Source organism: Oncorhynchus keta, chromosome 33 (genome assembly GCF_023373465.1).
Source record: "Oncorhynchus keta strain PuntledgeMale-10-30-2019 chromosome 33, Oket_V2, whole genome shotgun sequence".
NCBI classification, from domain to species: domain Eukaryota; kingdom Metazoa; phylum Chordata; class Actinopteri; order Salmoniformes; family Salmonidae; genus Oncorhynchus; species Oncorhynchus keta.
The window spans coordinates 8988641-9000841 of record NC_068453.1 but is presented as its reverse complement, the minus strand read 5'-3'; the positions used below and the strand labels follow the sequence as shown (position 1 = coordinate 9000841).

At 42.2% G+C, this 12201-nt stretch overlaps 1 protein-coding gene across 1 annotated transcript; it reads right to left on the bottom strand.

Moving 5' to 3' along the window:
- Positions 1-96: 96 nt before the first annotated feature.
- LOC118366185 (KICSTOR subunit 2-like) lies at positions 97-12134 on the bottom strand. Its single transcript, XM_052491824.1, is given in 6 exon segments — positions 97-1527; positions 1529-1757; positions 2437-2725; positions 10902-11510; positions 11614-11703; positions 11994-12134. Coding segments are annotated over 4 exon segments (1350 nt in total). The 5' UTR covers positions 11143-11510; positions 11614-11703; positions 11994-12134; the 3' UTR covers positions 97-936.
- Positions 12135-12201: the final 67 nt, after the last annotated feature.

Genomic DNA, 12201 nt, shown 5'->3' with positions numbered 1-12201 from the left:
AATGTGTCTGATAATTAAAGGAAATGGTTTTGTCTGTTAGTGTTGCTGTATCTGAAACTCCTGAGCTTCCTAAAGACGAGCTCTTATAGCCAAATGCATAGTATCGATGTTGTATTTATATTATAAATAAAAAAAAGGGAAGAAATTAACAAGTGCGTTTTGCATAGTCGATCCTTCATTATTGTCTTGTTTATCACCTGCTGGGTGTGGGGCCGGGATGGAGTTGTGCTACAGTTGGCCGTCTGAACCCTCAGTCTTAAGAAGCTTCCCGAAAAGTGTGAAATCACCTCTTACACACACATTTTTTTCCTACAGTCATTTGGGAATTAAACAGATAAATAAGTACAACTAAATAGAGGATGACATACCAGGAAAAAACTAAACAAATTAAGCACTTCTGTTGACGGTAAACAAACATCAATGTTAACCAAAAGTATACAAATTAAGCAAAGGCTTTTTCAGTACATTGCACCATTATATCCCTGACGGGTAGGAAGTTGTCTGGCCCTGTGATTGGAATAGAATCAGGTTAAATGTCTCAGTCAGTTCACTGTGAGAAGGCCACACTGTGTCAGTGACGCATCTCTTTTGGTCTAGAACTGATTTTACAAAACAAACTAAAAGATTCCAATCATGATGCTCAACAGAACAAGCAGTTGGACCACGGGTTGAAACCATTCTCTGAATTAAAACAAGCCAATGTTGAGGTTCTAATTATATTTCAAGTAGTAAAGCAAAAGGTCCTGGCCGCCCATATTAAGAAGCTAAAACCAATCAGAATGTTGCAACAATGTCACTGGAAGCTTTCCTAATGATTAGTCATCCTGTCTATGGAACAATGCCTGCTCTCTCTGTTATAAAGTTACACGCACACACCCATCTACCCCTTATGGGGACACAGTCAGTTTATGATGTATATGAAGTAGGGCATCTCTCTCAGCCCTTGGAGCCAGGTTTGAGGGTGCTGAATGGTTTGGAGTTCCTCAGTGAGCCAGAAATCTCCTGCAGGAAGGTGGTGATGTGCGAGTCCTTCTCGGACTTCCTACCGTCGAAGATGACCACCAGGGTGAAGTGTGATTCCGGTCGGGTCAGATAGTAAGTGCTCTGGACTTTGTCGTCATAGAAGTGTACCACCTTGTCCGGTGTGTTGAGCTCCGCCTCGAAGTCGCCCATCATCATGATGACGTTGGGCCAGTGCGTGAGCGGCCGCTCACCCCCGGGAAGGGACACCACGGCGGGGAACTGCTCCACCCCCTTGGGCGCCTCGCGGTACGAGTGCGGGTGGTGGTAACCGTGGCCCTGGAAGCTGTCCAAGCCGCGATTGTCGAACACCAGCGACACGTTGTTGGCATCGTGTTTGCGGATAAACGAACAGATCTTGCCGTGGTAATCAGGCGCCGTGCGTGCCGTCAGGGCCTTCATGTCTGCGGACACCGTCTGGCGGCTCAGCGCCTCATGGAAGTAGAAGCTGAATTTAGCAAGGAGCGCCCCCTGGAAGCCCTGCAGCCACACGTACAGGTGGGGCGGCAGCAACAGCTTTTTGGGACTGGCCTCCGAACAGGTGCTTGCGGGTCTCCCTCTGGCGCTGGAAGAGCTGTCCCCAGGCGGTCAGCTTAGAGCTAGCCCCATGCAGGCTGAGCAGGGCGGGCAGGAAGTGCCACTCTGACACCTGGGCCTGGCAGCGCAGGAGCTGTGTAACCACATCCACCTCTGTCTGGAAGCCCCCCTCCAAGCGGCCCAGGATGGGGTGGTGGAATCTGGGAGGGAAGGGGGGAGGAGATGGAGGGGGTCATTGGAGAGCAAGCTATTTCTAATATAAGGGAGAAATGCTGGTGGTGTCAGATGGCAGTCTAAAAACTGATCACACTGCACTACGAATCAATTGTGTTCACTATTCAGTAAGACCAATTATCCTAATGATAAATAGCCTTATTGGTACTAATGCTGATTAATATACTGTAAGAGATGGACTGTGGCCGTGGAACAGTATTGGATGTTTCTGGTGTTCTCTGATGCTAAGGATGTGGCGACTGGGTGTGGAGGTGCTGGCCCTGATTAGCAGTTAATATCCTGTGTAGTCTCAATGCTGATTACGTTCCATGGCTGTGTCGACTGCTGTGCGAGAGAGTCACCTTCACCCCTGACTGCACAACCACCCGTGTGTGCCAGATCGTGACTCGCTGCAGTGTGAACTGCACCTCAGCCGCACAGTGGGCTTTTCTGTGTTGGGCTTGCTTTGGTTCCGGCTGAGCTAAATTTGATATCTGCTGATTTCAGCAGAAAGCTCCCCACCCCTCCCTCCCCTGTCATGCTCCACCACCCACCCCTCCCCCACATACTCTTTCCGTCTCTTTTTTTCCTGCAATTTCTCAGCCACACACACTATTACAGCCTGCACGCACAGCTGAGCTGAGCCACGTGACACGCCCCACACACCTGGAGCTGTATTTCTGCACCACCGCCTCGAGGGTGGCGACCAGCTCCTCAGAGTTGATGTTCTTCTGGCTGCCCAGCGCATGCATCTTCTCGTACAGGTCAGCCATCTCCATGCGGGCCTGGGTGAAGTAGCACAGCTGCTCCGACAGGTGAGACAGCAGCTCCTCCAGGTAGGGAGGGGAGCCTGGCTGGGCGTGGCGCCCCATGGTCACCACCTTCCTCAGCGCGTTGAACAGGGAGGTGTAGATGGTGCGGATGGAGTCCTTGCGGCTGAAGAACGACTGGCCGCCTGCAAGAGTGGGTTATGATCCTGATTAACATATTGGAGCAACGTAGAGAAAACAGTCCATGTTGGAAATTGTTGTTTGGGGAGCTATAGCCTAACGTAGCTGACGTAAAAACACACCAGAGCGGAATCCCAACAACTTGTTTTTCAGGGGAAATGGAAGTTAGGTTAAATACTGTATCTGTGAAAACCGGAAACATCCGTTTTCAGCCGACCCCTCAGAGAGTGGGGGAGACACGATCTGCTGTCTTTTTGTTCGGTGGGTTTTATCTGAGGTTGGCATCCAACGTTATGGTGCATTGCCGCCACCTACTGTACTGGAGCGTTTAAACTAATTTCCTGTATCCCCTTCTCCCTCAAACTAGATCTCATCCTCTCTCTTACCCCTGATTCTGCCCAGACTGGAGCAATACATGCTCAACTGTCTGTTTCCTGGCAATAATCACACTTTCCTGTTGGATGCTTTCCTATCACATTTAAGGACCTATTCAACCGGCTGTGTCCCACCTTTAATCTTATAAAAATAGTCTCCCTTCCTGCTGTCCTCCCCTCCCCTGACATTCCTCTGTACTTGAAATAAATGCCTGCCCTTAGTATCTATTCCACTACTCCTGCCATCGCTGCACCATCACTGTCCATATCAGGCCTTTTTACCTCTGCTGTGCTCATTGAAACTACAACATCAAACATCCCTACTACTAAGTGCTTGTTTAGCCAGTACATCAACTGCTTCGTTCCCCTCCAACCTCACATGGGCTGGGACACAAGTAGATATTATCTGTATAACCATCTGTCTAATCCTGCCATGGGTTTGTAGTACCTCAAAGCAGGTCTTGTCTGCTACGTGAGCTAAATGATTGACTTCCTCCACACACTTCAAGTCCAACGTTATGGCCATCAGCTCCTCCGTATATACAGCCAGATGATCTGTACATACGTTCCCCCCATTCCTGCACTACAAATGCTGACCCAGTGCATCCTGTCCTTGGATCTTTCGAACCATCTGTGTAAATGGCCACAAAATCCCGACACACAGTATCCAGACGTCTCTTAAACAAATCAGATGGATCAACACACTTCATATCTTTCTATAGTCTCTCCAACACTTCTTGATCAACTACTGGAGCCGGGAGTAGCCATGGTGGATTTACAGGAATAGCTAACGTTGGGCTAAACTCCCCTCCATACAGTCCCATCTCCGCCTTGCCTGGGTATTACCCACCCAAAGTTCATATTCTGTCCTCGCTCATGTTCCCAGCATGCCTGTAAAATCCCTTTTGCAGGATGAGACACCACATGTCCCTGTAGGTTGACCCAATAATTCATTGCCAGCTGCTGTCTCCTAATCTGCAATGGCATATCCCCCATCTCCACCTGTAGTGCAGCCACTGGGGGCATATCCCCCATCTCCGCCTGTAGCGCAGTCACTGGGGACATCCGAAACATCCCACTACATAGAGTCCTTGTCCCTGTATGACATCTAGCCTTTCCAAGGAGGTCCAAGCTGCCGAACCATACTCTACACTGCCATAGTCTATTAGATCGGATCAATGCAACATACACAGTCCTCAATGAGGAACGCCCAGCAACCCACTCCTTCCCCGTCAGACAGCGCATCACATTTAGCACCTTCTTACTTTCCCACCACGCTGTCAATGTGTTCTGCCCAGGTCAGTCTCGTGTCAAAGTACACCCCAAAGAACCGGAAGGACCCCATCCTCTACAAGTGTTTTTTCATATGACCTCAAACATACCACATCTCCCACCTTCCTCCTGGTAAAGTGAGTTCTCTACAGAGAACCTGAATCATCACATTAATGCCCACCGCTCTACCTTATTGCTTCCTGTAGCTTGCTGGCTATGTATGGCACATTTCTTCCCCATCATCTGACAATAACAACCTCCCAATATCCGGCCATACCTGAGAGTAAACATCATTGACCATAATTGAGAACAGAGGTCTAATCACGCTCCCCTGCTGTGTACCGTTATCCATCCAATTCCCCACCCTCACCTGGATAGACCTTCCAAACAGGAAATCCTTGATCCAGTTGTACGTTTTTCCTCCTACCCCCATAATATCGACGTGATATTAGCTGCTGAATACACAAGTCATACAAATGTGGGCTTGTATTGCCACCTGCTGTTAGAAACCTACACTTCAACGTTCTATTATAGAACGTGACTTTCTCGCCTGGATAATAACACCGTGGTGATACTAGTCCCACTTGTGATAGGGTGGGTATAATTTTGTGGGACATTCCAACAGGAATCTGTTCCAAAAACTTTGTAAAGTACAAGGTTGCCAACAAACAACACATACAAAGTTGCGTCATCAATTCAACTAGTTGACGGAATAGGCATCAACTCACCACGTAGCGTATTCTTAATGTTTGTCCAAAGGGGAGTGGCAAGATGGCTGCTTGATCAGACACTTTTTTACCGAGCTCCGTACCAAACTTTTTACCGGTTACACCGTGCAAACCTCCACGCTCCAAAAAAACCCAACATGAACTCTGACATCGTGGCTACCCTCTCCTTACTCATCAACTCCAGGTGTGACGCCATTGAGAAAATGGTAGGCGCGAACACCATGGTTATCGAAGGCTTGAAAAAGACTGGAGTTTGCATGTGGTGAAATTAAGGATGTGAAAACGAGAGTGGCAAAAGTTGAAAAAAATGTGGAAAGGGTGGAAAAGAATAATGTCTACCATAGACGTCTCACTGATCTGGAACAATACACAAGAAAATGGAACCTGAGACTCTACGGCTTGCCAGAGGTGGAGAATGAAGATGTGCGAGGAGAGGCTATCTGTATCTGCCAAGAAGTTATGCCTGCAGAGAAGAACAAAGTTGGTGATACCATCGACGTTGTGCATCGCCTCGGCAAGAAGCAACAGCAAAACGATTCAAGACCCAGGGGTATCATCATCCTATTCACTACCAGATTCTACAGGGATGCTGTCTGGAAAGCTGCTAGGAAGAACGCCTTCCTTCATAGCCATGGTATGCGTTTCGCCAAGCATCTCAGCCCGGAAGACATAAAAAGAAGGAACAAGTTGTGGCCAACGATCAAGATAGCACGAAGTGAGGGGAAGGCTGCTTACTTCATCGGAGGACGAGGTTTCATCAACGGTTCAGAAATCCATATTCCTCCCTAAAATCTCACCAGAAGGAACAGGTTGATGGTTTCAGCCATGGTATTCTCATTTTCCTTATGTTGTTTACCTAACAAGTATCAGGTGACTATTTTAAAGGAATACTCAGGTATTTAAATGTATTAGTTTGTTCTTGTATGACCAGAAGACCTATTTTGTTTATAAACTTACGAAGAAGATTGAAAGCTGAATTTATGTTTTATGTATACAGTAACTAAGATACTGTTTTAAATGGCATACAGGTCTGCTCTGACTTTACACGGTTATTGTTCTATTTAGTTATTAATACTTATTTCCAAAAAAGGTCTTAGGAACGTTTATATGTAAAACATTTTGTTATTCAATTATTTTATGATCAGTTTTCATATGTACTTAAAATAGTAGGTACCCTTTTATTTAAATTATTATTTGTATGATTTCTCAGAATAGTTCCTGATTACACTAAAGAGGGTTTTTAGTCTCTCTTACTACAAGAACCCTTGGTTTGGTCTTGAACATAATTTCCAGTTGAGTTGAATTTCAAAGCCAGATAACATCTAGCTCAAAGGTTATGGAATCAGCTATTTTCACTTTAAATTGACTTAAACGGTGCAGATCTCGGTTCCTTATCGTTTACGTTCACTGCTCCTACGTCTTTGACTCATCCTACTACAGTTTATACTTTTATATAATCTTTGTTGTTCTGTCTTTGTCTATATTATCTCTTAATGCTAGGGGGTTACGAAACAGTGTGAAGCGCAAGGCTTTATTTTTATTTGCTAAACAATTTCGAACAGATTTTTGCTTTTTTCAAGAGTCTCACTCAATTTTGGCTGATGCCAACTTCTGGAGGTCACAGTGGGGCAACGATATTTGGCTCTCCCATGGATCTGAACGCTCTGCTGGTGTCACTACAATGAAAAATACCTTTGGTGGTAATATTCTACTCGGAATGTGACCCCTTTGGTCACTTTATTTGTCTTGTGATCAGTTACAATGACATTACACTCATTACTGTAAACTTCTACGGGTACAACACCAAACATGAGAATGATGAGTTGCTTGAATCTAGAGAAACATATACTTCATTGGTTATCTAAATTTCCCAATTCGTTATTATTGATAGGAGGGGACTTCAACATTACAATAGATAATTCAACTGATAGATGGCCCCCAGGCAGGTTCAACCAATCAAAATTTGGGTTTAATACATTTTACGGAAAAGTTTATTCTTACTGATATATGGAGAGAGAGGTTTCCGGCTGACAGATCATTCACTTGGAGTAACAAAACAGGCTCCAGACAATCCAGAATAGATTTTTGGCTTATATCCAAATGTATTGATAGTGAGTGTGTTACTACAAATATTTGTACTACTCCCCTCACAGACCATAGGGCTATTTACATTGATATCAAAATATCTACCCCTGATACGAACCTTGGTAGAGCATCCTACTGGAAGCTAAATAGCTCATTATTAAATAATGATATAGTTACATTTGAGGTTAAAGATCTGCTCTCACACTTTTGGGAAAGGGCTTGTGGAGAAAAATCTTATTGCAAGAACTGGGAGCTCTTTAAATTTGAGGTGTCCAAATATCCAAATATCTTAGAAAATATGGTAGTAATCTTGCTAAGACCAGAAGAGCTGAGGAGGAAAAGGTGATCGTTAAGATAACTTCCCTTTCTCAGAGGTCCCCAGCTGACCTCTTGGGGGAGGAGAAGATGGAACTAATTGAGTTACAAAATAAACTGGATAATATATATAAATTAAAAGCAGAAGGAGCCTTTATTAGATCTAGGGAAAAAATGGATTGAGGGAGAACAGAATTCATCCTATTTCTTTAGACTTGAGATATTTTACTCTAAAAAAAACACTATCCATAAGTTAAACATTGGTGTTATTACAGATGACCAAAATTAATCGCTAAATACTGTAGCAATTTTTACAGAAAATTGTATAGCTCTACGTACTGTCAGGAATCCACAGATATGTTTTTTAACTCACTGAATAATGTTCACTCTATCAGTGATATAGAATCTAGACAGTGTGATGAACAAATCAAAGTTGAAGAGATTAGAGTCTGTCAAACATCTAAAGAACAATAAATCACCAGGTGTTGATGGAATTACATCAGAATTTTACAAATTATTTTCTGAACAAGTAGCACCCTTCCTATTTGAAGTATTTTTTAGAGAGTATTAAAAACAATGTTCTCCCTCCTACAACGAGTCAGGGGTTAATAACACTGATACCTAAACCTAAAAAAGAAGTGCTGCTCATCGATAACTGGCGTCCAATTTGTCTTCTTAATAATGACTATAAGATTTTAGCCTCACTTGCAAAAAGAATTAAAGATGTCCTGGATGCAATCATTGATGAGAAACAGTCTGGCTTCATGAGGAACAGACATATTTCTAACAATGACAGACTAGTATTAGACGTACTTGACTACTCAGACCTAATAACTGAGGATAGCTTCATATTATTTTTAGATTTTTATAAAAACATTTGACACAGTAGAGCATCATTTTCTCTTCCACTCCCTTGAGAGACTTGGCTTTGGGGATTTTTTCTGTAAGGCTATTAAGACTCTCTATGCAAATGGTAACAGCTCTATCAAATTGAAATATGGCACCTCACCTAGATTTGAGTTAAAGAAAGGAATTAGGCAAGGTTGTCCTATTTCTCCGTACCTGATTTTATTAATCACCCAACTTCTTGCAAATTCTTTAAATAATAGTCCTGTACAAGGTATTTCCATAGCTGGTAAAGAAATTATTATAAGCCAGCTGGCTGACGATACCACACTTTTTCTGAAAGACGCTAACCAAATTCCCATATCGATCAATGTGATTACAATCCTTTTCCAAAGTGTCTGGTCTATATCTTAACATTAATAAAATGTGAACTCAGCTGTCAAAGATTGTGTGACACCTTCATATTATGGTATTCCTGTAAAGAACGTACGTATTTAGGCATAACCATTACAAAGGATCAGAAGTCTAGAGGCTTACTAAATTTTAACCCTCTTATTAAAAAAACCCAGAAGAAAATAAATCAATGGCTACAGAGGGACTTATCTTTAAAAGGTAGAGTCCTAATTAACCAAGGCTGAAGGTATCTCTAGACTAACATATGGTGCTCCATCTTTATATCTTGACCGTAAAATAAGCAAGGAGATAGACCAGATGCTTTTCAATTTTCTTTGGAGCAACCGTACCCCATTACATTAGGAAAACTGTTGTAATGAACACTTATGAGAATGGTGGACTGAATTTTCTGGACTTTACTACTTTAAATAATACTTTTAAGATCAATTGGATAAAACAATCCCGAAGAAGACCCACTTCTATCTGGAATTTTATTCCTCATCATGTATTCTCTACTTTTGGTGGCCTTAACTTTATGTTGTTTTGCAATTATAATATTGACAATGTTCCAGTGAAACTTTCTGCTTTTCATCGGCAGTTTCTCTTTTCATGGTCCTTAATTTATAAAACACAATTTGTCTCCACACAGATATTATATATGGAATAATCGGGATATATTGTATAAAAATACCTCTGTTTTTAGAATATTGGTTCCGAAATAATATCCTATTGGTGAGTCAACTGGTAAATGCAGAGGGTCTTTTACTCAGTTATAAAGAATTCTTATCACTTTACAAGGTCCCTGTAACACCTAAAGATTTTGCAATTGTTTTAGATGCCATTCCCTCAGGTGTTGCTATGTTATTCAGGAACATGTCAAGACCTGACCCTCAGAGCCTACCTGCTGTTGACTCATCAGTAGGAAAGATTTGTTTCTCTTTTGGTCCATTCAACAACAGAGCGATTACGATCCTTGTTTCAGCAGGATGTTGTACCTTATGTCATGCCTTATTGGAATGGATTTATTGATAATATCTGTTGGGAAAAAGTTTGGATGTTGCCACACACATACCTACTTTTTGACAAAATTAAGGAAGTTTCCTTTAAAATTATTCATAAATATTATCCTGCCAACCACTATAAGAAGAAGTTTAAGGAAAACATCAACTCAAATTGCTCCTTTTGTAATGACCACCCAGAAACAGTTGTGCATCTTTTTTGGCATTGTGTGCATGTAAGAAAACTGTGGCAAGACATCAGTACGTTTATAATTGAACACATTTATGAAGATTTTACACTATTGTGGAGAGATGTACTGTTTGGATTCTTTACATACAATAGAAATAAGCTGAATCATTTTCATGTAATTCATTTCATTATTCTTTTGGCCAAATTTCACATACACAAATGTAAATTTACAAACAGAAAACCACATTTTCATTTTTTTAATTTAATTTTACCTTTATTTAACCAGGCAAGTCAGTTAAGAACATATTCTTATTTTCAATGACGGCCTGGGAACAGTGGGTTAACTGCCTGTTCAGGGGCAGAACGACAGATTTGTACCTTGTCAGCTCGGGGGTTTGAACTCGCAACCTTCCAGTTACTAGTCCAACGCTCTAACCACTAGGCTACGCTGCCGCCCCATACCCTACAAAAAGAAATTGAACTGTATTTTAAGACGGTTAAATGCTCTACTAACAAAAAAGCTGTTATACTTACAATTCTATGCATGTCCCTTAAGGTCCTTGTGTAATTGTAATGTGATATTGTACCCCCTAGCTCGATTGTCCATTGTTTGTAATCTATGTATGCTTGTGTTCCCTCATGTGCTTTATGTATTGATTTGTTATAAATAAATAAAAATGTTTGTCCATAGGCTACCAGAGTGAGGACAGACATTTCACGGAATAAACGTGGTGAGTGAAAAATGTAAAATAGCCCACTATAGTAGGGAACCTGGTATCTTATTCTGCCGCTATACAACTTCGTATGCGTTGTTTGTTGACAACCTTGTTATTTACGAAAGTCCCACACATTATTCCCACCCTTGTAATAGGTTACAGTAATTGCACTGAGGGGTGTCATTTTGCCACACCAATGAGTTTTGCAGTGAAACAAAAAATAAATGTTCTGTCCGTGGGTGTTTACATGGGGTACTTTTTTACCCAGCTTTTGTCCCAGGAACGTCATGTTGTGATAGGCCTTCTCCGCTGCGGAAAGGTGTGCGAAGGCGGCGAGGAGAGCGGCCCAAATGGCCCCTGCGCTCTTGCTACTGTCCTTCTCTTTCTCCACATAGTCCTTAGCCCGGTCGAACGAGAACATTCCGAGCTGCGTGAAGAAACTCTCCAGAATCGCCCGCTCACGTGGCACAGGCCGCAGTTCGTCCTCACGTGGAGCCTCGGTCATGCTTTTAGGAGAGCTAATACAGCGAGTTAACTATTCGATACACAAGTTATTGCCGTACTAAACTGGTCGCGTACTAGCTAGATGCTACTGCTATCATGCTAGCTAGCCATCCATTTTTTTTTAGCAACACCACTCTCGGCCCAATCTGTCAGAATGTATTGTTCATTTAGTACTGGCATAGAACAAACTAAAATGAAATACATTATGCGTCAAATATACATTTGTCTACAAATGTAACTAGCTTTCCGTAGACGCCATCTTGGTTTCACATCACAATACTACAGCAAATCAGAAGTGACTGGCGGGACCGTGGGAAGAGTTGCAATCTGAACCTGTAGCGCCCTCTTCTGGCTTGGAGTGGTTCAAAACTACAAGTAGATACAGAAACACACTTGAATGGAAATATGAAAATAAATAGTTTAATTCCATTATTTTCGTTGGATAGAGCTGTGTTAATATTTAAGTACTTACCAAGTTGTAGGGAGTGTCATGTCATCCCTATGCCATAGGAACGAAACACCACCTGGATTTACCATGTATTTTCTCGTTAATACCTGCGTTCTGTTTTGTATGATGTAAGAATGTTTTAGATTTTTTTAAACACCTGGATTTATCGTACAAAACATGCAAACAAACACTCAATGTAACACAATTTGGCTGTTAAAACATCCTTGAACACCCTTCAGATTTGCTGGGGTGAGTGTTAGCAGCATTTGACATGAACCATTATTGACTGATTTCAATAGTCTAGAAAAAAAAATGTAATCTGCTAAAACCTTACACAGCACATTTTTGCCACACATGCAAGAAGAAGGTAAGGGTTATTGTTAAGGGTACTGGATAGCACTGACCACTTGTTCATCTCACGCTGTTAATCAGTCACAGATGGATGAAGTAATCAGAGACCACATACCCAGAGAGAGAGGGGAAAAGTACACCACAACGACCAATAGTGTTTATCAATAGTATAATATAGGGGCTAAAACTGATTGTGTGCCATATTGGTAACATATTATTGAAAATAGAATGCTTGAAAATCGGAACACTCCACTTTTATCC